The sequence below is a fragment of the Electrophorus electricus genome, chromosome 3 (assembly GCF_041902795.1).
Source record: "Electrophorus electricus isolate QZ-2024a chromosome 3, ASM4190279v1, whole genome shotgun sequence".
Classification (NCBI taxonomy): Eukaryota; Metazoa; Chordata; class Actinopteri; order Gymnotiformes; family Gymnotidae; genus Electrophorus; species Electrophorus electricus.
Genome location: NC_137499.1, coordinates 21,845,785 through 21,872,585, shown reverse-complemented (window position 1 = coordinate 21,872,585; position 26,801 = coordinate 21,845,785). Strand labels below are relative to the sequence as shown.

The window sequence follows — 26,801 nt, the reverse complement described above, 5'->3', positions numbered from 1 at the left end:
AGCATCTTTAATTCATATTCTAATTGCTTATGTTTGGTCCGTCCATATGTAAAAGCTCTTTAGCTGCTAATGGTGGCATGTGATATTGGAGTGTCAGAGATTCTCCCCATGCCTGTGAGTATGTAGAGTATTATGGTTAAAAATGTGTAAGCGCACATGTGTATGAATTGAATAATGGGTACATGAAAAGCTTTGAGGAAGGTGTGTGTGTTGTGTGTGTGTGTGTGTGTGTGTGTGTGTGTGTGTGTGTCAGAGAGCTCTCAGTGAATGTGTGAGCTGTATAGAGGACGTGGCCCAGTGGGGTAGGGGGGGTGATCCTCCCTGTCAGGCCTGGCCTGGTACACACACACACACACACACACACACACACACACGGTGCTCATGGCACTGTGTGGTATCTCCCTCTCATGCTCCCTGTCATTTTTTCTCTCTTCTGAATGTGCTCCACTCTGTATCTTCACATGCATTCATCTGCAATGAGATCATTTGAAAGCTACAGTAAACTCGCAGCCATATAGCTCTGTATTGTATTTTTTGCTTGAGGCTTAAAGGTTTCTTCTAGTTTGGAGGGCCAAAAAATAAAAAATGAAAGGCCTGCTTAGCCAGTTAGCGTGGTATAATTTGTATAATGCGACATTATACAAATTAAATTGTACTAAATTAAATTGTCTGTTTTTCATTCATTCATTCATTCTGTATGGCCTGCTTCTTTAACAGCCTGTAGCTATTTGGCGTTTTTGCAGGAAGAGACTCGTTGCCAAGAAATTTATTGACTGCACTTGCAGTAAACAGAAGAGCAGGGAGCCCAAATGTGTCTATCCATATACTTGCTTTTGAAGATATTTGTTTGTTTGTTTGCTTACTCATTAGTTGAAAAGGATATCTACATTTCAGATAAAGGTGATAGTGAGTTCTCATAAGCAACACACACACACACACGCATGGACACACTTTCATTCGCACTCTCTCTATCCCTCACTGCTCCCAGCTGCAACTCAGCAGTAGTCATGGCGACCGCTGCCTGCCTCAGACCTTTGCAGCCTTGGGATTACGTAGTCGAGCTCACAGTTTGGTGCAGCCGGCCTGAGGAGGCTCCATTCAGGCTGCTCATCTGGTCACTGGAGTGCAGATATTTTATCTGGCCGAGTCCCAGCCAAAAGGGACTGGAGAATCCGCGAGGGCGTCGGAGTTGCCAGGGACGTGAAACCTTTTCCACAGTTTGGGCTGCAGATTTCATGCCTACCTGCCCTCCTGACGTTGTTGGGATATCTGTGGGCTAGTTTAGGAACGTGCTGGGATATGTGCTGGTGGTGCTAGTGATGGGGTATTCTGCTAAACTGAAAGCACTTTTTAAATCTCTGGGTGTCTCATCTGCAGTCATGGACAACTACTGCCCTACAATTTCATGCTTCCTGCTTTTCCAGTTCCTTGTTCATCAGTTATTTATCAGTTATTTATGAGTAGCTTGCCCAGGTGTTGGTGAGCAGAGAATACGGGCACCAGGATCCAGGACTTCGGGACTCCTTTGACTAGAATATGTTGGCAAGGCATGTAATGCGCATACACTTGTGCATAAGCAGAAGCCAATGCATTTGTGTCAGAGGACACCTGAGAACTGTAAAATTTGAACTGGAGCTCTACAACCTGTGCAGGTGTTGGTGTGACTTGCTCAGCGTAGGAGGTAAGAATGGGAATTTACTGTACTGAAGAGCAAATGCCTTGGCACATAACCCCCAGTTTGTTTTCTCACCAAACACCCCCCCTCCCCCCCGTGATACTGCTCTGGCACCGCCGTGGGAGGTTCTCTCTTGTGAAGTCTCACTGATTTCACCCTTCACTGACTTGCTAATGACAGGGGGAACAAGGCGCATTATGATCATATTAAACACATAGCCGGGGCACAGTCTGTATCTCTTTGCCACAGGGGGCAATGTGGAGGAGAAAAGGGGGTTGCCCAAATATAAGGATGCTTATTTTAGCGGTATTGCTGTTGGAGACATGTACAAACACTTGTTTGGCAAGATGGCACTATGACAGAATATCCCCAAGGTATTGTGGGATGCAACCATGTTGAAGGGTGACTGTGTTGAAACAAGGGTTCAAAAAGTATATAAATAGCTTTTTACATGTCACTGCAAATCAAGTATCCCCCCCACTCCACACCCTCCTCCCTCATACACACCAAAAACACATGCAAGATCAGACATAAATGAACATGGTAAATGTCACACGAGTCAGAACAATGTGCTCTTTGCGTTCTCCTCCTCCTTCTGTCCCTGGTTGAGAGACCATAACTATCTGAATGGGTCTTCAAGTGTGTGTGGGTATACGTGTGCTTTCTTGGTGTGTCAGGGAAGACATTAGCAACACCCTTAGCTAAAATTGTCCAACAAATCTCCAGGAAAACATGCAACGGAGGGTGGTGCATGAGTCAGACCATGCAATCCTAATTCATTATTAATGCCAAATGTTTTTTTTTTTTTTTTTACTTTTTGTGGGTCTTTTGTGGGTGTTTGTGATTTTAATATACAAAGGCTACAAACAGGACTAGAATAAAGTATACACTGGGTCTGGGTTGAGAATCTACTTTTGAAATAAACGTGTTTGTACCATTTGTATACATTTAACACTTTTAATGTCAATTTTCCAACACACAAAGAAAGTGATAACATTTCAAGTGCATCTTTTCTTTTAGAAAGTTATCCTTCTAAAATGCATTTTATAGGGGTTCCAGGTCTTAGCAAAAAAATTCCACTCACCCCTGAGTGAACATCTGATATTCTCCAGCCCTAAAGACCTAACCTAGTGTCTGGATTGGAGGAGTGACTGGTAATTTCCAATTGAAAAGAATAACCCTTCGGGCAAGGAATGTGGCCAGGTCGACTGGTCCTCTCTGGGCAGCCGAGAAGGGAGAATCCATTGGCAGAACACCCAGCAGGGATGTGCAAGAAGAAAGTGAAATGGTAATTTTGCATATATCAGAAAGACATTTAAATATCTTGTCCCAGAATCATACCACTAGGGGACAGGCCCAAAACGGAATAGCATAGAGAGGACAGAGCTCAGTCAACATCAGTTGCGAAACATCTTATTTTGGCCTTAAACCAGTGCACCCAGTGGACAGTTCTGAAATGCTTCAAATAGTGTGTAGGATTGAAGGAAGATGAAAATATCCTGTCCAGTGCTTCACTCCATGTGTATTCGTCCAACCCTTCACCCAAGTCTGCATTCCATGCGCCTTCCAGTAATGTCACTGATCTTTGATATCACTCCTTCATAATCTCTCAGCCCAGCTAAGGATGTCATTCATTAAGGTAGGTTGGGGTTTTAGAGGGAAATGGTGGGTACAGGATCAAATAAAATGTCTCACTTGGAGTTATCTGAAGTGATGTTTTACTGTGAGATATTTGGAGGTATCTGAAGTGATGTTTTGCCAGGAGACATTCAGAGGTATCTGAACTGATGTTTTGAGGGGAGATGATATTTATTTTGGAGCTGTGTGAAGGAGGCAAAGCAGTTGTCAACATGGAACTGAGAAAGACAGCACAGGCCGAGTGTGTGCCAAACAGAAAAAGTGCCTCCAAATGTGGAAGGGGAGGAGTGACTTTTCGATGAATAGAGCAGAGTATAGACAAGTATAGACAATTGCACCCATATTTGAGGCGAGTGCCTCACTAGCTGGTTGTTACATATCCTGCTCCAAGGTAGGGGAAGAGAAAGATCCAGGAGGACAGCCAGAGCAGCTGAATAGCAGGATGAGGCCTCGGATTTAACCCACTCTGCAGATGAGTCAGCTGGGTGTTCCCAATACAAGAGGGCCCTAAAGGTTGCTGCCCAATAACATGCTTCAAGGTCTGGTATTGCTAAGCCTCTGCATTTTTGGGTTTCTGTAAGTGTTTCTTGCAACAAGCTGTGTTGTATGAATGAGCAGTACAATGAAAATGACATTCATACCCATGTCTTATTTCTAAACCTTTTGTTTGCCTAAATGTCATATTTTAATTGGCTTTAATTTTATGTGTTCTGTTGCAAAACTGAAAAAAGTCTGGTGCGAATGCTTTTATGGTCACCTCTAGCCACCATGTCACCTGTTTCACTCCACTCAGGTTTTCATGGTGGATGTAACAATGTACCATATAACTAGTTGTCCTGATGCAAGATTGTCATTTTCAGATCTAATTTTAAAATGAGAACAAATAGGGTCTCTAAAAGAGTGCTGTATTCATGTGTGTATGTAAAAGATTTCTCACAGAAATTGATTTCAGAAGTTCTGCAAATGAGCTCTGGATGTGTGGGGTGTGGTGCATTCAAAAGCAAGCCAAGTTTTTCTCCTCCCATTAGGCAAGAGCTGTTTCTCTCTCTCTCTCTCTCTCTCTCTCTCTCTCTCTCTCTCTCTCTCTCTCTCTCTCGGTGGAGCTGAAATGTGTCCTCTTCATATCGTGAGAAAGGTTAACTAAATCACCATCACTGCCAACACCTCTCAGTATGAGCACAGTTCAGACTGGATTTAATGAGGCGGGCTTTTGGAATAGTGTCTCTCTCACAGCTACACATACAGAAACACCTTTTTGCACAAAGGCTTTTTCAAACGTGGATGGTTGATATGAGATCAGTACTGCGTCTGAACATATTCCCACACAAAAAGGTCAGGGAGAGTCTCTCCGCCTCATGCTCACATGCAGTGTCACAGTTACCATGCAAGCATCGGTTTCATTGTGAAAATAATTGACGATAGAGAGTCCTCCAACCATTATGAAGTACTTTCGTGCAATTTCACATGGAAAATGTCTGCACTTTAATGGCATGGTATTGGCTATTGGTCAAAGTCTAGGCTGGTTACAGATGAACCACAGTTTTTTTTAATAGTCTTTTAAATAGTTAGCAGTGTGAACTAACTTAGCACATTACTTTTTTAACATGTACCAAATTGACAAAGATTCTGTCTGCAACTGCTTGTACTTGTCAGGATAGCTTTTTTTCCAGTTGTCAGTGATACCAGAAGATGAAGTAATCCTCTCAGCTAAATACTGCACCTTGCTTCTTTGTTTGCAAAGAACGCCATCATCTAGCAAGGTGCTACCTGTCCATGACACCCCCCTCTGCATTAGGAGAACCATTCTTGAAGGTACTAGAGAACAACTATATCAACAACTTGTCACAAAACAACCTTTTATATCAATTGCCATTGACCATTATGGCTGGAGGGTATATAAATATATATGTTATGACATCAGTGGAGAAATGTGCAGAGAACCTTTTTACAGAGTTAGTAAATCAGCTTGTGAGGGGAGTATCTTCCTGGAAACGTGGCCCTATGGAGACAAGCTGCACTGCATATTCTAGAGGAATTCTGTCACTTTTTCCCTTTCTTCCCAGGGATTGCCGATCTACACTGAATGGTTTCGATGGCAGTCACCTTCTTTGCTGCAAGCGGAGGCCATTTTGGACCATGGCGTTTTTCCCGTCTCCACGGTGATATTTCCTCATTACACTTTCAAAGAACACAGCCATGCTCTCTCTCTGTCCACATCCCTCAGCGCAGACAACGTCATATCAATATTGCATGCATGCCTATCACTAATGCACTCTGCACAAATTACACATGGCCTTCGAAATGAGGCAAAAAGGTGTTATTACCAAAAGGCCGAATGATGTAGATGCTTATTTTACTGTTGCCAAATAAAGCTTGCCAAAATATAACCACTTTAGCACTCTTATGTATGAATCCTGTAGCTGATTTTTGCTCACAGGGAAGAGAGAGAATGGACAAAACATATTAAGGAAACCCATCACCTGCTAAAACGTATAGTTAAATCAGACCACACAAATAATAACATATCTCTCTCTCTCACCTTAAAAGTCAAGCATTGCTCATTATTGCAATAATTTTCCACACAACAAGCTCTCACAGTTGCCAATTCAGTTATTGCATGAACAGACTTAAATAGTAAGATACAAGGACAGGCTGTTACTGGCTTTTTATAGCATCTTTTAATGTAAATCTCGGAATCATAACATCTTCAGATTCTTTTTTATCTTTTACTCCTTTATCTTTTATCATTTTATCAACTAGCTCTTGTTGTTGTTCAAGCGCTAAGAGATGAATGATCGCAATTTAATTTTAAATGATAAAATTTTAAAACATTTTATCAGGGAGGCCCCTTTGATAACACTAAGTGTTTCTAGCATACTGGAGAATCTATAATCTGTGATTACTACAGTGAAAGGATAGAATTTTAAGAGGCTACAAACCACAATCCAAATCTGTAATGTTTGGAGATCAGAGTTGAATGCAGGAAGACTGAGAATTTTAATAGTGAAGGGCAATCCAAAGTGCAGTCAGAGAAACAGGCAGGGTCAAGAGTTAATGAATATCTGATATAGTAAACAAATCTAAAAGGAGCAGGCAAAAGTGTATTCCAAAAAATTATCTCCTGGGAATCCAACACTTCTCCTCTGGTCTGTAACCCTCCCAGTCAATGAGATACTGTATCTCATTTCCTTGTCTCCTGGAGTCCAGTATCTCCCTGATGGTGAAAACTGGTGTAAACTTGATCTCCAGTGGAGGGGGCGGCACGCTCCGCCAATGGAGCTGACAATGGTCCTTTCCAATTTCCTAATTTACTCTCTCCACCTGGCCATTGCTTTGTGGGTGGTACCCAAAAGTCAAGCTGATGGTTACTCCCAGCATCTCCATAAATGCTTTCCATACTTTCGAGGTAAATTGAGGTCCTCTGACATGATATCCCCAGGCATTCCATATATCCTAAATACATCCTGGAACAAGATTTCGGCTGTCTTGAAGGTGGAAGGCAGAGAGGGTAATGGTACAAATCTCACAGCTTTAGAAAAACTGTCAATGATGGTAAGTACGTAGTCTTGCCCTCTGATGGGTAAATTAGTAGCAAAATCTATGGTTAAGTGAGACCACGGTCTCTCTGGTATAGGAAGAGGCATGAGTTTACCAACAGGTAGCGTGCAGATTGTGAAAAATCTGAGCATGAAGCTATGAAGTCGTGTGTATCCTTATTCATGGTCTCCCACCAATACCTGTGGGACACAAACTGCTGAGTATTTCCCTGGGATGACCAGAGGTAAGTGAAGTATGTACCCAGGTGATCAGTCTGTTGTGGAAAGCAGGCAACACATATAGTTTCTCCTCTGGACAGGAACTGTAGATATTTGTGAACCACAAAAACCTCTGTAACTTCTTTGGAGTTGGTGGCTCTGGCCAATTCACCACAGCATCCACTTTTTTACCATCCATGGTGACTCCTGTGTCACTGATAATGTACCCGAGGAAGGTTGTCTTCTGGAGATGGAAGGCAGAGATGGGGAGTACACTAATGTCGTCTATGTAGGTGACCATGAACTTACCAAGCATGTCTTAACAAGTCATTTATGAATGACTGGAATACAGAAGGAGCATTGGCAAGACCATAAAGCATAACTTGATATTCATAGTACTCTCCACAAATGTGGAGAGTCTCTCTACAAAAAGCTGACCATGCGGTTATGTCAGGCCTCTCTCAGCAAATCACAGGGTTCTGATGGAGAAGCCATGTATGACCCAACAATTACTTGGAAAATATCTCCTTTTTTATTGTTTCTATGTGAAGGGCACTGGTGCGCAAAGTAACAGGAACAGTACACTGTTTAATGCAACCAGATCCAATGGGATGGGTATTGTATTATACTTATCCTGGGGAGCAAAACAAAAGGGAGAACTGGAAGCTGAGGGTGGAGGAGGTGCGATGACACCAGGATTTCTGACCTCACTGGCAGGTAGTACAGCCAAGTAGGGCATTAACTCTGTGACCGAGGGAACCAAGGCCGTAAGTTGCTGTGTCTGCCTAGTCAACTCCTCCACCATATCACTTAAGGATTCCAGTCTTTGATGATGCTGGCTTAACAACTGCCCTTGAGCGGTTAAAGTGTCTGGAAATGTCCTAGTACCTGCCGACTCCGTAGTAGTAGTGAAGTTTTCTGTAACATTAGGAGAACAGAGACGGAGTCGAGTGCAAGAATACTGTGAAATTTAATAATAAAGAGCAATCCAAAACGTAGTCCGAGAATCAGGCAGTTTATATCTGATACAATAAACAAATCCGAAAGGGGCACGCAAAGAGTAATCCAAAGATACGAGCAGTGAAATAAGAGACCAGAGAAACATGCCCAGTAATGCTCAGTAATGTAAGGTAGGCAAATAAGACTTCGCAAAGATTGAATGAACTCCTAGGGATATATATATAAACAAAGACACAGCATGTTAAAAAGACACACATGATATTAATATTCAGGAGACTGGGAACAAACAGGGGATTTCTGGGTAGCGTAGTCAGATGGTGTGGTTGTGGCAGGTGTGACAAAATCACTTCAATCCTTCTCTCATGCAGAACAACGCAGTAAATAAACGAACAAATTTCACATCCGTCCTCTCTGTTAAGTCAACTCCATCGCTTGGCATTTGAATGAACTCATGAGAATGTATGTGACATCCTTTCTCTTGATCATGACATTATATATCACTGCACTGGGAGAGGTTCAGCACTCTTCTGGGGTACCATGCACCTGTAGAGCATTATTGTGTTTTTCAGCACTTGGGTTTTGTTAGCAGTGAAGGTGAAAGGTCACTGCCTGCCACTCTGCTGGGTCTCTGGATTAGACACAAAGCCCCCAACAATTCTGCAAGTATCTAGATGTGTTTCAAATATACAGCATTAAGGTGAACCTCAATAAAATCAACAGCAGTAGCAGTTGTGTAAAATGCACATAAAGTTTATAGTAAATTACACGTGCCCATGATTCGTTTGGATGTAAAAGGCCAAATAACAGCTTGCAAAGTGACTAAGATCCTGTTTTTGTGACTGAAGAATTTTACTGTTGTTTAGGTTGCCTCTGTCACCCTTTCAGTCACAGTAAATATAAATGAATGGGAACCATTTAAAATGGAATGACTTCTCCCGTAAAACCACATTCGTGATAAGGTATCATAGGCTTCATTTTATGCACACCCTCATCAAAAAAGGAGTAAACTTTCCAACAAGCTCAATTTATGCAGATAATTTACCCCCTAAAACCACAATGAGCTACGGAGGATAGAATAATTATTTCTAATCATAAAATCATCGGTCCCAGCATGCCTTTCAGTCTCCATGTTCAGAATGACTGAAGGCGTAGAGACTGGATATTGCAAAACTGCCATTTGTTTATTGGAAATGGATTCAGTGTCTGTAAAATGGTGGGTTTGTAGTGTCCCCCAGGAAGACAAAAAGGATTTCAAGGCTCATTGTTGGTGTTGAGGGACCATAGACATAACTCCTCAAACAAACGAACAATCTTCTCAAATCCTTATTTTCTATGAAGGCATGTATAGGATAGATGCAAGGTTGTTGTTATCGTTGCCAACTATTTTCAGTGGAAAGTAGCTAAAGTAGTTGCTCAAAAAAGTCGCTAAATTTCACTAGATCACGGCATGTGATAATTAGCATATTTTTTGACATCATCACGTGACATTTGCATGCTGCCTAGTGTCAGATGGTGTTGCTTCTCCCCTACTCTCTGTGCTCACATATACTGTATTGCAATACACTTGAGCTTAGCAAAAAGGCAGAGAAGCGATTTTTGATACTTACCTGGCAGGGGAAATACTGTAATGGAGTAGGTGGTTCACCAAGGCAAAGGTCAGCCATTGCACCCCTGCGACCCCTGTGACCCCGGCTGTGCAGACTCCTGCAAATTCCCCAAATATCAATATTAATAATTAATAATATTAATATTATTGCCCAAAAATACTGCATATTTTCTAGTAGTGGGGGACTGCGTTCATGTTCATGTTCCTTCTTTATATTTGAGTAAAAAATTATTTTAATACAGCCAAATTCCCAATAAAGCTGAACTCATTTACATGTTTCTGTTGTTAGACATCACAACACGTATGAAATAGTGACTTAAATGCAGCCAATTAACACTACATATTAACCAGCAGTCACCTTTTAAATGCTGCTCTGCACTATAATTCTGATTTTATAACCACAAGCTCATCTGTCAAAATCACTACACACACAATTTTAAAATAGCAGTTGTTCAGAATATCTTTTGTATTTTCTCTTTCACACAGCTCACAGCCTCCGTCTGGATAATAAATCACACAGGACCTATTATCCGGTCAAAATGATCAAATTAAATTGTTTACATTAAAACAAAGGACGGGCAAACAATACAGATTAGTGATTGGTCCTTGGCAACATTGTTTGCACATGTGCAGTTCATTCACATTTAGGTTGTCGTGACGACTAAATTCTGCTCCACCTCTCTGCCATTCACTGTACAGTACTGGTGACTGTCTTCTATAGAAAGTAGCTGTGATTTGTCCAAAAATTCAGTAAAGGGGTATGAAAAGTTAGCAACAAAATCACTAAGTTGTCTGCATGTTAAATTTTAGCATGTCTACAATAGTATTTTGTGGCTCTTCAGTTATATTGTCACAGAGTTTGCCTGTGAAAGATCAAAGAGCATTAATTTGCAACCTAGCAAGCATCTTGATCATTGGCAGGGTCTGAACAACATCAAATACTTTTTGTACCACGAGCAGAATAATTGAAGAGCTGGTTTTGTATCTGTCCATGCTAATGCTAGCATATCACTGACATGCACTTGCACACCACATGCTGCCAAATTAATGCATGGAGTCCCATTGTGAACTGGAAAGTTACCTTAATTGCCAGGTACACTGGTTTTCAAATACACACATTGTCCCTGCTATGATTATCAAGGATATCACTAAATAGAGAATTCAGAGCCGCACACTGATGTCCGCATGTCTGATTTCTCTAGAGGAACCCAGTAGCCTTTTATTATTGCATTCCTAAGAATGAAACAGAGATCCTATAAATGATATGATTGATTCCTTCAGTCTATGCAGTTACAGCTACATTAACTCCCAAAAACAATCATCTGACACAAGTACCTCTCAAAAAACCAAGGCATATTAGTTTAAAACAAATTCATACTGTATTCACACATGAAAACTCAGATAAAGCTCTTTTGTTACTGAAGATTAAAATGTCATATAAGATGTCTCATTTAATTTATTTGGTAACTTACATCTTGCATGGAAAAGCAGTTGCATGCTAGAGGTTAGCTCTGATAATGCCATTTCCTCCATGACACGCACACCACACACACACACACACACACACACACACACACACACACACACACACACACACACACTTACACACTTTTTGGAACTCTGTTGGGGAGTGCAAATCGCCTGATCCCGGTTCATTGTAATTCCACACAGTTGGGCCCCGTGTCGCCAGTTTCTCTGATGTTTGATTCGTCCCCCCTCATTATTGTCATGATTGCGTTCCCTGCATGTGGCAGCACCCACTGGGAACGGACGTGATTGGCAAGGCTGAATAATGGGGAGGGGCTTCACACACACGGCAGTGTAGAAAGGCAACCTTTCTTCTGGTGCAATTGGAAGGAGCTTTTGATCATAATCAGGTATTCCCTATATATGTTTGTAGTTGTAGGATTTCACAACAGTCTGCAGTTTCAACATTTGTTCTCCTGTGGCTTATTTCACGCATTTTTGGAGCACATCTGGGCACCTTTCTTTCTTTCTTATAGTTTTTGTTGATGATAGGTTTTATGTGCTAAAATTAAATCTTGGCATTTTATACATGACCTGATGCCCTCATTTCCTGCTCAGTGGAACATTCTACTCCACACTGGGTCCTGACTCTCATACATACCTTTCGGTATGCCATTGAATGTTGCTTTTGTTTTGGATGGATACGCCAGGTCCAATTTTAATAGCGCTGTCTGCTTTTCCAAAGGAAGCATGAATAATTAGCACAACCTGAGGCCTTGTCACATGGCTGTCATTCACAGTAATAGTATAGACATAAATTGCCACTGGTTAGCTGCACCAGAAACCTTCCATTTCCCATCATCTATGGCCAGGTGGCGTAATACATTCACCCTGGCTCCAGAAGAAGACTATGATCCATCATAACGATCTATCATCAAGACTCACTGGCAGTGCCACAGATTCAAGCACAGCCCGTTTGCCTCTGGGGTGTTGGGACAGAGCAAAACCACGGAGTGGCTCAGTCTGGCCTGGAGGACAACTAACAATCACTTTAAACAACATTTCTGTGTAAATAGTGTCATTTATTATCATTTTCCAATACAAATATATGACATAGGAAGCATACATGAAGACAGATTTTAGAAAGGAAGTATATCTGCAATACATATCTGAAAACTCTCAGTTAGAGTATGCAGATAAGAAATAATAATAATGAATGAAATAATAAGGGAAAAATGCAAAAATATAATGTGTTTGACACTACAAACTTTATATTTTGTTTAAAGCTTTGGGAAAAGCTAAGTGGAATTTTAGACAGTTTTAATCATTTACATAGAGGGTTTCCTCTGCAGGGCTATCATCTCTTTCTTATAATCAAATATGCTGAAATTAAAAATGCCAGATATAAACAAGTTTAATTAAATTATGTTCAAATGAAAAAGTTTAAGGGGTAGAAATAACAAATTACTTTATGCATTATATTTGCATCTTTAGAAACAATACCAAGGTGCTAGATTGATAACTTTTAAGTAAAACTTTCAAATGATTTGTTTCAGTCAGTGCTTTTTGAACACAACATCCCTGCACCTTTAAGAGCAGGGTTCTAGAAGGTATGATGTCATAATAGGTTTTATATCCTGCAAAGGAAATGTGTCCTTGTGTAGGGTTAACATTCGAAACGAAGTGAGTTGTTGTCTTACTTTCATTAGATTGTGCATTTATCTGTATCAAAAGTAAAAATGGCTCACACTGCTGTCTCGTGAAATATGAAAGTACCATTCACAGTTGTCCTGTTTTGTTTTTACAGATTTTACAGTTGTGTGGCAGCCAAAAATGTACCATTACTTAAATGTAAGAGTAGTTTACATTGTCAAGTGTTAAAGTACAAGCTTCTGAGAAGCTGCGACTCAATGGCAAAGTTGCAATTCAGAATTCAGAGGTTTAAAGAAGTCTCTTTTCATTTTGTTATATGAAGAGAGTTATGAGAAACTATAATGAACTTAATATTGAATATCTTACCAAACATAGAAAAGCAATATATCTGCATTCACAGGAAAATCTAAGAGGCCTAAAGTCTAAAACTTGGGTGAGTGGATAGAATCTGTGGGAAAGCAGGGCTGGGACTGCCATGGTTGAGCTAGTTGTTTTTCTACTCATGAAACTCTAAAGAGCAGTGGACGCCATTTTGTTTGCACCTGCCCGAACTGAAACCACTCCAAAGTGTCTGGCCAGGCATTCATAGGCTACAACAGACTGGATATTAAAATTCTGTACCGAGCTGAAAGCAGATAACACATCTAGTGTGTCCCCAGACAAAGCTATCTTACAGACAAATCAATGCCACAACCGCTGACAGTGCTCAGCGTCTTAAGCGGGGCAGATGAAGCAGTTACAAAATCACATTACAGAAAACAAATACAATAAATGCTAATATTAGTCATTTTTGTATTACATCAGCATTGTCCTCGTAAATATGAGCACTTTTGAAATATACACCATCAAGATGGTTCTTGAAAATACTCAAATTGAATGTTGCCTTCATAGGCAAACAACTACATTCTTCTTTAAAAACCCTTTCATTATGTCCTCACTATGTCCTGGGTGTGGATTTCATCAGGTGAAACCAACTTGGTTCTGAACAGCATGTTGCAACTGTTGCAAACGTGTAAATGTACAGCAATGTAATACAAAACACACATTAAAGCAGACCAAGTCATCTCATTGTGGATATAAAAAAGAAAATGGGTGGAATTCCTTTTTCTGTTAATTTCTAATAGAGCAGATGTGCACAAGTAGAGGTTACCACATGAGAGAAAGGATGTTTTTGAGCAGTGCAAGCACGTTTAAAATCCTTCCTTGCTCACTAGTAGTAACATGTAGTCAAAAGAAGATGCTGTTAAAAAAAATAAATAAGCCTCTCGCTGTGTTTTATTGAGCCCATGTTTCCGCACTGCAGCTTCGATCAGTATCAGGAAGAAGGCAGTGGCATGACAGGACGGCTTCGCGGCAGGGTCTGCCCTACTCAATCGGTTCAGGTTCAGCGTCCATGCAGGTCTCCCACGGGTTCCTGGGCATCTGGGGCATGGAGAGCAAGAGCAGGCTGACCCCGCTGAGGAAGAGCAGGGCAAAGCCTGTGCAGGCGCAGGCGAAGGACCACGAGTAGTAGTACTCGATCCAGATGGTTTCCTTGCTCTCGATCATCCTGTTCACCGACTGCCTCATCACTTCCACGGAGATGATCGCACACAGACCTTGGGAATGGGGGGCACGGGGTGGGGAGTGGGGGGTGGATGGGGGAAACGAGGGATGAAGTGGAGAAGCACAGATAAGAGAGAGAGACAGATGAATGGAAAAAGGAGGTATGGTGCATAGAACAGATTTCCCAGGAAGAAGCTTCCATGTAGGACTGTTTACACAGTAAAGGGAAATAAAGTCTTTATGAAGTCTCTTGGAAAAAGTTGTAAATAAGAGGAACAAAATGGCAATCAATCCCTTGTCAGTGTCCTCCTAGGAGAAAGTTCCACAGCTCTGGGAAGGAGACCAACAAGACACCTCCATTGTCTGTAATGTCACACAGCAACTGGGGAGACAGAGCTAATGATCGCCTTCCTAGCCAATGAGAGCCCCAGTATCCATCCCAGGGCTATGGCAGCAACTAAAGCTCAGGTCACTGTGGCAAGGTTTACCTCTGCACTGTGCAAGTTCTGATTTAAAACACTTTCTAGAAGAAAGTTAAGATCTTCCTTTTTTCTGTAAGGCTTTTCATTACCTGCTCTGCCTTGACTGCTTTGCCAATTTTGAAAATATTGTTTTCACTTTTAACTGTCATGGTACGGCCCCTACTCCCAAACGTCTCCCTGTGTATGTATGCATGTGTGTGTGTGTGTGTGTGTGTGTGTGTGTGTGTGTGTGTGTGTGTGTGTGTGTGTGTGTGTTCGTCCGTATGGCCACGCCCTCCCTGCGTTCCACACTTGCTCCTCGTTGTGTATTGTTAGTGTGTGAATCTTTTAAGTGTGAATATTGTCGGTGTTTAATCTTACATGCGCCTGAGCGCTATGTTCGATATTTTGTGCGAATAAACATTTCGTCCTGTTTCACGCAACTCGCCCCCGCATCCTGCTCTGCCTCCTCGCGTTATAGAAACACAGACCGCTAAAGGATGCTGGGAAAGAGGAGTAAAAAGAAGAAGAACGGGAAGAAAACACGTAACCGTTCCTCCCAAGCCCTTACAGGGAAACCGACCCATACTCTTGGGCACTCTCTGTTCTGGTACAACAGGGAACATGTTCCTGGAAAATTTTGGGGGGGCCCTGGGTGTAGTGCAGTGTTGGACTCTGCGGAGTCCTACAGGCCCTTGATGGACTATAAGAACTGGTACGAGGAAGAACAGTATCCAGGTCCGGACTCCGCGGGGTCCTATTATCCATATTGGGACTACCGGGAGAGCTACAGGGAGTATGAATGGAGTGAGGGGTATACAGACATCAGCCTCTAATCGGACTCGGAGGTCGATCGTATGGACAATCCGGCGATGGAGGTGGAAGAGGTCCTCTATGGGGATTCTCTCTCGGTTATGGACACCGTGCCAGTGGACTCCGAGAATGAAGTGCCTCCAGAACCAAATGTACCACACAAGTCTCCACCCAGGAGGCGCTGCTCCGGAGCAAGCAGGCTGTCCAGTAGGGCTTGCAGAGAGGTGTCATCGTCTGATGAGGACACTCCCTCCGTGAAGGCTTGCAGCCCCAGAGCTCAAGCGCCTACGCCTAAGCCTCGTAAAGGCAAGAAGGCAACGTCACCAGTGCCCACCCCTGAAACGGACAAATCAGCTTGTGCGCTTCTGGACACGCGGGCACCAAAGCCTCAGCAGCCGCCTCCACCCAAGCCGTTGAGGGAGGACCCTGCCCAGCCAGCGCGGACTCCGACCCAGCTGACAATAGGTGGACTGGCTGGGGCTCCTGCTAACTGTGCCTGTACATGTGTCCGTCTCTGTGTTTGTTGTTGTGTTGGTGCCTGCCTTCCTCCCTTCTGACCTGCTTGCACTGGTCTGTGTCGGGTCGCTCGATCCTCTGGCCTCGGCATTTCACGTTGATTTTGGGGTCATAGCCCGATAGGTTGGTGCACCAGGAGTCACGCCGTTAGGGTATGGTACGGCCCCTGTCATGGTACGGCCCCTCCTCCCAAACGTGTGTGTGTGTGTGTGTGTGTGTGTATGGTTGTGTGGGTGTATGTGTGTGTGTTCATCCGTATGGCCACATATGGCCCTGTGTTCCACACCTGCTCCTCATTTTGTATTGTTAGTGTTTGATAGTGTATATAAGCCTTTTAAGTGTGAATATTGTATGTGTTTAATCTTACACGTGCCTGAGCGCTATGTTTGATATTTTGTGTGAATCAACCTTTTGTCCTGTTTCATGCAATTCGCCCCTGCATCCTGCTCTGCCTCCCCGCATTACATTAACTATGCACTTTGTTTTGCTCAAGGCACTTGCATTTTTATTTCGTTGAATGGCAGAAATATGGTTTTAACATTGTCTTTTATTTTAAAAGGATTCATTCTTTTAATGTCTCTTTAGATTTTTCCTTGTATTTTTTAAATGAACTTTATTCTTAAATTAGTTATATTTAACTTTCTGTTTCTTTTTCATTCTTTGCAAATGCGTTCCTGAGGTATTAAATGTAAGAAGCTTTAGTATGCTTATTTGTTTTCTCTATTTTCTGTCTTTAAAAAGGAGCTCTACAAATAAAGTGTTTTATTAGTTAGTGATCTGTGGTCATGCATGACCTCCTTGGATTCAAAATAATTTATTTTCAGATAATTTATTTTCAGATAATTCCTTTACAGATCTTTCCTTTACAGATAAGTGCTTTACAGATCAGATGGAGCCTGGGAGAACTTTAAAGTATAGAACTCTTTCTAATACGCTTTCCACACATGTGGAAATGTGGTTCTGTGTAACATTTTTATGGCTAATATTTTCTGTTGAGACCTTTGGTATGAAAAGATATGCAGACATGAAAAATGTCCTTGCCTTACCGGAAAATGCGTAAAACATTCCAGCAGGTTTGTGGAGGAAGTCTTTGTCTTTCCTGAAGGATCCCAGCATGCACATGGTTCCCAGGATCATGAATACCAGGCTGAAAACAGCAATGGCTGCTGCTGAGATATTATATTCTGGAAAGAAAGGGGAGTCCATATTATTAATGAGAAAGAGTCTTTTAGTTGAATAATCATCTGTAAAACTTAACGGCAGCTAAGACACAGCCAAGATACTCCCAAGACTGCACGTCTGTATGAGAAGCTGAGGCACCATTGAGATTGTACTATTTACATTGCCAAAACTTGAAATGTTGAACATTTTGAAAGAGTAATGCTATTCAATTTTTTTTCCCATGTGTTAAATTATAAAGGCCATTACATTTTGATATGTGCCTAAAGTTAATTAAATTACTCAAAATTTAAGTATCCAAATAATGAGCTCAATGGCCAGTTACCAGTTGTCCATCAGAACATAAGTTTTTATGTGTGCAGCTTCTAGGGGAACATGTTAATATTAGTTTCAGAATAAACTTTCATTATTTTGCCTGGTTATGTAACTTATCAGTGTATCCTGGGATTGTCTGCTGGACCTCATGTGGAATAAATCAAGTTTCAATACAATTCCTGAAGCTAGATCAGAATTATTTTATGACTTTAGTCAGTCATATAAAATATAGCATGAAGTGTGTGGCCCAAGGGTGGAAAAGAAAAGGGCGGGTGGTCTTCTAGCATGCTGGGGGGGCCGCAGACAACAGAGATGCCGTAAGACTGCCCAGACAGGTGGAGGATGACAGACGGGTGGCAAATGCCCAGCTGCTGCCCTCTAGGCCATGTCTTAACACCAGTCTGGCCTTTTTTACACGATTGAGAGGATACAGGGAAGGCGGCCGCCGGGACAAAGAGAAAGATTGGGCAAAGCTGCTGTTTACGGACGCGCAGACGATCCAGTTTGTTCTTCGTCGATGCAAAATGGATTTGCAGTTGGCACACAGAAACTTTAGTACTACCATTAAAATTCCCTACCTTAGTGTTTGTGAAGTGCCCATGGCTAACATCACCATGCTGCGTTCATCACGGAGCTATCGTTTTGCCTTAGTCTGCTTTGCTTCTTCAATAAAAAAAAGTTCTCTGCATAGTATATTTCATGAAGCACAACAATGGTGTAATTGTAGTGATTTAAGGTGGATTGTCGTGAAACTTGGATTGGTCTCCATTCTCTAGTTTGTCCTCATCTATTTCCTAGCATTCCTGTGTGATGGCCCTCCTCTCAGGGTCCTCTTGGAGTCCTCTTACTGCATGCTCAGCTGTATGGAGCGTGCACTCATGAAGCAGACAGAATGGTGTGCATACTACTGGGGTCAGACCCATCACACACATTCTATAAGAGCCTGAACATACTGTAAGTACATTCACATTACCAGAAGTGCATATGCAGATATACACTGTGTTGTCAGGTGTCCTGAAGTTGTGTATCTGTCTGTCTGTGTCTGTGTGGTCATTCACAACATTGCTATTCTGCACAGATGTGAGCAAGAACATAAAGATGTTAAGTGAACTGCACTACACCAAACAAATCCCCTTACCTCTCTGTGTTTTAACGTCAAAAATCTCAGAGTCCTCTCCAGGAGTAAAGTGTCGGAAGTAGGAACAGTTGACATCTGTGAGGAAAAAAAATGAGGGGAGTTATTAATTAAGTTGGGTCATTTGTGAATTGTAGCCCCTTGAATGCACGGAGGAAAACCAAAATCTGGGTATGTCCTTCATTTGTGCTGCTGTTTTTAACTTGCTTAATTAATTAACAATCACCACACAGCGTTTTGACCAAGAAGAGAACCAAATCAAATGATTCTAGATCATTTGGATAAACCCCGCATTGCATGATCAAGATTCAAGGTAATGGTGCGGCATTGTCTTTTTGTCTGTTGTTTCTTAATACTGCTCCTGGGAATCCAATCACCAGATGGGATGGCAGCTTTTCTGTTGAGAAGGCCACAACCATGAGCTCATCTGTTGATTCAGGTGTGTGCATACTGAGAAACATGACACAGCACAGGGTGGTGAGTCTCTGACACCACCACTGGGAAAAAGAAACTTTGAATCTACCAGTATTCATTTGTTTAAAATGTTGATCCATAAAAACAGCACTGAAGTCTGATCATAACCGCTAAAGCCAAGCCTCTGGAACCACAGTGTTCCATGCTATGAATCTGATCTATGTAGATGAGAGGGGTTTGTTGCACCATCCTTTTAAATCAGATGACTAATCAGGTAGTCCTAGGAGACCTTGTGTTGATATAACATCTTTACCACTTGGAATGCAAAGGTTCCTCCTACTATTCTCTGTCAAATCATTAATAATATTATACATCACCACAAGTGGGTGATTCTCTGATGTTTTTTTCCTTCCTCATATTGTTTACAAAACCCAGGCAATGATCCTTTTGCTTTTTTTTTTCGTAGTAAGGACATCTCCCAAGATAAATGGCCCATGATATTAGGAACCATTTCAAATGCCATCCTTAAAGGTTCTCTTACAAAATCCTACTTTCTCAGGTCCATGAAGCATCACCTGCCTGGCGATGCAGAGCAGTGGCGTATTTGGTGAAAATGCTGCACTTTTTTTTACTCAGCTCAGTCACTGCCCGTGTTGATCAGCTTCTTGTTACAAAGCGACTATACACATCACACTCTCTCAGGGGCAGAGAGTGCATTTAAAGCTCTTTATGAAGGTTTTTTTTCTGCATGAGGAGACTTGGCAGTGGATTTTCCGCATGAATGAGATCGAAATGGCACCCATGTCCTGTTCTATGAGTTGAACTAAAAATAGAACATGCATTTGAACAGCGGACACAGGCCCCTGTCTGCTATCTGTGAGCCAAGTTTCATTGATATTCATTTCTTCTGTTATGAGAAGGCCTACAAATAGAAGTAAGATGTTTCCTAAGTGAAACATCTTCTGGGCTTTTCCACGGTGTTAGCCTAGTTCTCAAGAAACTTCAGTGTTTTCGGAGTTTGTCATTGTGGAATAGCGCACAGAGGGAAAGTTAGCTTTCTGTTTAAGTTTAAGTTTAAAACTGAAAATAATCTATAATGCCAATTTCCTCACACAACCAGGGCTGTCGTATGTGGATGTGTAATACAAGTGTTCCTCATCAGAGAGCAAAATGCTACACAACCAACCATCAAAAGCAGCAACAAAGACTGCATGGAAAAAAAACAGCAAACTTGAGAATATGACCATTTGAAGTCAATGCCCATAGTCAGCTGTATGGTCGACCACCACTTTCTGCATCCAACCCAGTCACAGTCAGGGAGAAACAATAGTTCATAAAGCATGAATGCCAAACAAGCCTACTTCAGCCTCACCTGAAATAGCATCGAGTCTTGTATGCTACTGATAAATGTTCTGCAGTCTTTACCAGCTACTTTTCCATTTCACTCCAATTCAAATCAATTCATTTCAGTTGCTGAGCATGAGATTAATATCACTTTGTACCAGTTTGAATCTAAGCTCTTACTACCCTTAGACTATCACTCTTTCAGATGCCAAATTCGCTGGCATGCTGCTAATGTTTCTCTGGCCCAATCTACAGCAAACCCCCCCCCCCCCCCCCGCCCTCAGCTGGCCATTTGGGTAATCTCCATGGAGACGCACTGGGCTAGCAAAGGGTCTGTACTCTGCCAACTCAGAGCCAATCCCAGGAACACATGCACTAGGCCAAACCTCAGTCTGCACTGGAGCAAAAGAAAAACCTACCCCTGGGCCTGCAATGGGACCACCTTGGACCGATAGTGGGCCAAGCTACACTGGGCCAATAGTGAGCCCACACCGGGCCAGCACCAACTCTGCATTGAACAATATTGAAACTGCATCCAGCTATTGAGCTGGTGCCAGCTGGAGGTAGGCTGTTATGCTCAGGCGTAGCTGTCTCTCAGCATGTGACCAAAAGTTTGAGCTTTCTCAAATCATTCTCGCCTTCTAACACTGGGCAGCTGCTATTCACATAGCCTAAATTTGTCTTTCACTGGCCTCTTGGTTTTATTGCTGTCTTGTATACACATGCAAGCATACTATCATGTCAGTAAAACAGTTATGGTACTGCAGAAGAGTGGAGGTTGGTTGCTTTCACAATGTATCCTGATACATGTCACATATTAAATGGCTGACACTGAAATTTGTAAAATATACAAAACAGAAGTGATTAGCATATCCATCCAGAATCCTTCCACATCACAGGACAGTCCCTCAGTTCTAGATTTGATAGATTAGGTTAGGTCTAGATTATTAGATTATTATCTCCATAACTGCTCTAACCATATGTCCAACAGACACTCCTCATTGTTGTTCTTTCCCAAAACCTGATATACAGGAACCAAATCCTTAAGAAGACTGCATACCTGCTAGGTTTACTGGTAGGTTAGGGCTAAAACGTGGAGTAAAAGGTGCATCCTGCAAATTGGTTAAAGAAACACTGGCCTGCAGGACAATTTGGGTTGGATTCATTATCCATTAAATAACTGCTTGAGTTATTTTCTGAATGTGTTTTTGGACAGTCTTTTTTCACAGGGGAATTCCCTGGCCTGTTTTAATCAATTAAATTAGATTCACACAGAAACACAATTATCATAATCTCATAATATTGGCTAGTAGCCTAGTCATATTATAACAGCTGGCAGAAATTCAATAATACTTGTGTTGTACTTCTGAGATATATCACACGTGTTGTAATACTAACTCTCCATAGCAACTTTATAACTAAGTGAAGTTTAAGAGGAGATAAGTTAACATTACACTTGAGTGTATCATGAAAACGAAACGGGCCTTATTATGTCACCTTCCATCTTAACTGACCGCCAACATGTAAATAATTTTTAGAGCAACTGGCGCTTTAGATCAGTGTCCCACACCTGTTTGAAGGGGATTTCTCTCTCTGAACATTTCATACATAGCTGCCATTATACAATCCAACAGGCAGGTGTCCTGATTCCTCAACATGGAATGTGTGGAACTCCAACAGGCAGGAGCTGTTTGGGCAACACCACACTGAACTTCAAATGAAAACGCTTGGACATAAAACCACTGGTTCAAATTAATCTGTGCATTTAGAATGTATACCTATTATTTTTACCCGGCTCCCCTATGGTCTTGACCAAGCAGTTCAGAAACTGGAAGAATAGGAGAAAATATTTGGCTACATGAGGCCATGTCTAGCCAATTCCTCACAATGACTGTAGTTTCACTAGGATACACTACAGATTAATTTTTTAATCTATTGGCTAGTTTTAGGGTGAGAAAGTTTTAAACAATCCGGACATGCCAACTGACATTAGTAGTAAGTGTGTATGATTCACTCAAGATGTACCAGCTCTGTCCATTACCCATACGGTGCAGATAGTTGCAGTGCAGACCAGGGTGTGTTTTAGTTGGCCCCCACAACCTTTTGATGGTCAGCTTGAAATATTAGAAGCTCCTAATTTAGACCTGGACGCAGCCTTGGATTTGTGACTCCAGCTGTCAATGAATTCTGCCACGACTCCCGGAAACAATTCATTGTCAGAGTGGTTCTGAAGGGAGGGATGCGTATATGTGGGGATTTCCTATGACAGGAGGAATCACCCTCCCTGTCTTTTGATTTTTCTGATTCAGTAGAATGTGAGGGGGTGTTTCTTCAGTTTATCACATGCAAAGCTTTTTAAATTGCTATAAGTTGTTTTCACTTTTATACATCTTTTAGCAATTAGCTATTAATACTCTGTTTTTTACAGTATGCAGGAAATAATAATGTTTAGTATGAGGAAGTGATGTCTGACTAATGACATGCTAAGAACTCAGTGACAAGGGTCATATCAATGAGCCTTTCAAATAAGGTCATTGTAGGAGAAGCTTCACTGTCATATTCTGTCATACTTTCATCTACTTTTTCATTGCTGGCTACGTGACAGTCCTTAGACAGTTAAAGAACTCCAATGTTTATAACAGAGTTAATGAAAATGTTTTAGATGTGAACCTGCAAAAAAAATTAGTTTAGATTATCCAATTTTTATTTTTGCAAATTAAAGATGATTTCTGAGAACCATACTTTTAAACCTATGAGGAAAACCTCTAAACTGAATTCCAGTGAGTAACTAATGTACAACTTTAACATACCAGGGTTAAAGACTGAGTCCTACACTCAGGAGAGTTGCATTATAATTCAGGTAGTCTGAGACACTGAGCATGGCAGAAACATGCTGTGGTTTGAAACTCCTGGGCTAAACAACGTGCACTGCTCTGTGTACTAGCTTTTTTATGTTAAGTCAACCAGCCTGGCTGATTAAGTGCTGTGCCAAGCCAGAATAATGTCCTGCATTATTTAGATCATCAGCAGTTGTGACAATATTGTGTCAACACCTTCTGACTTTGTATTAAAGGAATAAAAACATGCACAAATGAATTAGTGAGCGGCCTCTCAACACGTTGTTTGCAGCTCATTCAACATTTCTATCTTGATGTATTATATTCATATTTCTATTCATATTCATAAATATATCGACTAAGCAGACAAATGGATTAACTTAGTGAACGTTGTCGCATTTGGTGTGCGTTTACAGTATCTAATGTAGGTCCAGGTACTGAAGCCCTGGGTTATAAGAATAGCCCCGAGTATTGCCTCGCCTGTCAGATGGACTTCTAGTTGTGTGCTTATAGGTTTAAATGGCAGTGGAGAACAGCCGAGCATGAGATATGATCAATGGATTCACCCCTATTTAAGCTTACTTAACTCTGGCGGTATATTACTGGAGTTCGCAGATAACCTGTGGTGTTGAAACACGAGCCACGTGTTAATTCCTTTAGCGTGTACATATATTGACAGAGAGCAGTATTAGCTTGAGCAGAATGTCGCTTGATGTTGACATTACAGTATACATTGTGAGGCACCGTGTATAGCAGCAATGGCGATGCAGCATGCATGCTTAGAATCCTGAGTCGAACACTGCATGGATGTGCTAATGTGATGGTCTTGGCTGTAGGCCGCCCAGACAGGCACGACTGCCTGCTCTAGCACAAGGAAGTTTGGTACATCATGGCTGCAGGAAAGATCATGCCACCACATTGCGGAGATGTTTGCAGCTCCATTAACTACAGATTGAGTAACTGACCTAAATAATAGACTGCTCTCGATTCTTGAACTCAACAAACCACAGGCTCAGACAAATACAATATCGAGATTAAAGTACTGATAGTATTTATTATTAAACTAAGAAACAGAAAACATAATGAGACTCAAGTCATTTGTACTTTTTAATCTTTATATGAGTTTGGAAAACATGCACAATGCCATGTGGACACCCCAAATTACTTTTTTTTCACTTATTCAATAGATGAAAGTAAACATTTCTTTTTTTACTAACTTACTCTTGCTCAGCTCACTTCATGCCACATGTTTCTGATAAACCTACGACAGCAACCTTCATTGTCCACACTCACCTCCCGGCAGGCTGAGGGGTCCACACACGTGCCCCACCACGTCCTCGTCATCTATGTAGATGTACTTCTTACAGAGCTTCCATAAACCGAAGTGGGCCGCCTCACACGTGGTGTTGACAGCCTCCACCTTCGGGCTCAGCACGGCCCAGTGGTCCGTCACCACGGCGGTGAGCATACAGCACATGCCCACCAAAATCACCACAGATGTGATCATCACCTTTGTGGCCTTTTGCATGGTGCCCTGAGGGTGTGTGTCGGGGGAACGATCGATAAAACAAACCCCCGTGTGCCGGTCCACCCAGCCGACGCTCTGGGTAGGGGAGAGTCTAGGCAGGTTGGAGGTCCTGATGGAGGTCTTGACTTGGATAAGATCTGTACAGCTCTGTGTTTGAGGTCTGACAGCCGAATGGCAGTGACCTAGATTTGGTAGGTCTCTACCCCCCTGACGGAGTGGGGCTATGGATCAGCCTGCAGCTGCTGAGGTACATCAGGAAAAGTTGATGACCAAATGGACTTATCCACCTGTGTTTCGGGGGGAGGGGCAGTGGCAGGCAAACTAAGCTTCTATAAATGTGTGGTGAGTCGCGCTGTGGGGCCATCCAGCTATCAGGTTTCACATGTGTAGACAGGGGTGTTGCTGCATGTATCAAGCTGAGATGAAGGTTAATAAAAGCTGAAAAACTGAAAATGTGATCTAATCAGGGCTCAGTTACTCAAAATCTTGACAGTGGTCATACAATGATTTTTCATTGACATTTGTGTTTTTAGACTTTTTGCAGAATCGGAGGGGGGAAAAAAAGTAAAAACTTTCTTCTTTCATTTTTTAAAAAATTCTTTTTTATTCTTCTTAAATTCTGTGATCAGTTAGTTTGTGCATATGTTAATATTTCTTATATTACGTTTTTGCTCAGTAAAATCAAAAGTAAAGTTGGGATGCATAGAAAGTTTCCATTTTTTGAAACTGGAGGTTTCAAATATCACATTTCAAGATAAATATACTTAAACCTTCTATTTGCTCTATGTCCAGAATGTGGACAATGTCCCAAGTGGCTTTTATAGCCCCTTTAAACTGAGCCCATTGAAATTAGCTATTTTGACATTACATTCCCTGTGGAATTATGACCAGGCCGACAGGAACCCTGTGACTTTTGATTCTGCGCACAGTAAAACCTGCTGGGCTGAATTAGCTCCAGCAGAGATGTGCTGAATTTAAATCGAACCCTGCAGGAGAAACTTTACCTCAGCCGGAGCTCATTTGACACCTCAGGCTTTTATGTAGAGTTTTTTTTGTTGTTGTTGTTGTTGTTGTGCAACTCCAGGCACACAGCAGAAGAATTGAATCTACTTGTTAAATGTATTTTGGGGGTTTGAAAATACTTTTGTACATTTGTCGGGGTGTGTCAAGAACTCACAGTTCTGGGAAAACTATGTTAGCATGCTGTATGCTGGCTTCTTGTCTTCAGTAACACCAGCCCCACCGCCCCCACCCAGATCCTTTGCATACAGTATATGATTACTACTGATCCATATGCTTTTTAGCACATTAGCACTCAAGTGATTGTTATATGATTAAGTGGAACGTGTAGTGCTTTTGGTTAAAGGGTGTATAATAGAAATATCAGAAGCAATAGAAAAACACAACATAACATTAACAGACGCTTGGAGAAGTGTCAGTTTGCCAGTTTGGAGTCGGTTTTGTGCCCATGTCCTAGCATACGGTACACTTTGTTGTACTGAAAGGTGAGAGAAGAACTAACCCAACGTTCCCATCCAATCAGGGCACGGGCGGCTGTGTGCATGTGCACTCCCAGCACGGAGAGTCCCGTCACGGAGCTTTTGTACTCAGCAGGGCCGGATTACACCCCCTTTAGTGGCCCTAGGCTATGTGTGTGTTTGGGGGGGGGGCAATAAAAATAAGATAATAAGAACAATAAGAAGGTCTATAACCTAGCAAAACGCTTTAACACTTCTGAAATATGTGGTTTATCTCATTACTTCGTGCTTGTTTCTTTTATGCGATGAAATGCTCAACGAAGAATATAAGATAATAGAAAATCCACGGGAAATTTTAGCTGTGTTATCTGTGTTAATGCGAATGAAGTAAATGACAAAAACCCACAATAATAAAATAAATAAATAAAATTAACCCGTTTGATGCGATGCTTCCCTGCGATCGTGAGACGTTTTGGTGCATG

At 41.8% G+C, this 26,801-nt stretch overlaps 1 protein-coding gene across 5 annotated transcripts in view; it reads right to left on the bottom strand.

Moving 5' to 3' along the window:
- cacng1a (calcium channel, voltage-dependent, gamma subunit 1a) overlaps window positions 1-25,064 on the bottom strand; it is a 40,696-nt gene extending 15,632 nt beyond the window's left edge. For 2 of the 5 annotated variants that reach the window (XR_014122656.1, XM_081710593.1), the window contains exons 1-4: window positions 24,607-25,064; window positions 18,722-18,796; window positions 17,136-17,273; window positions 9,636-9,732 (exon numbers count right to left, since the gene is read on the bottom strand). Coding sequence is in view for 4 of the 5 variants with exons in the window: in XM_081710593.1 (XP_081566719.1) it covers window positions 9,636-9,732; window positions 17,136-17,273; window positions 18,722-18,796; window positions 24,607-24,841 (545 nt within the window). In the remaining variant the exon portion in view is untranslated. Of the gene's footprint in view, window positions 1-9,635; window positions 9,733-12,162; window positions 14,353-17,135; window positions 17,274-18,721; window positions 18,797-24,606 lie in introns of those variants that run through there. The other 3 variants (XM_081710594.1, XM_081710595.1, XM_027031144.3) reach the window with 3 other exon arrangements.
- Between the last annotated feature and the right edge of the window lie 1,737 nt (window positions 25,065-26,801).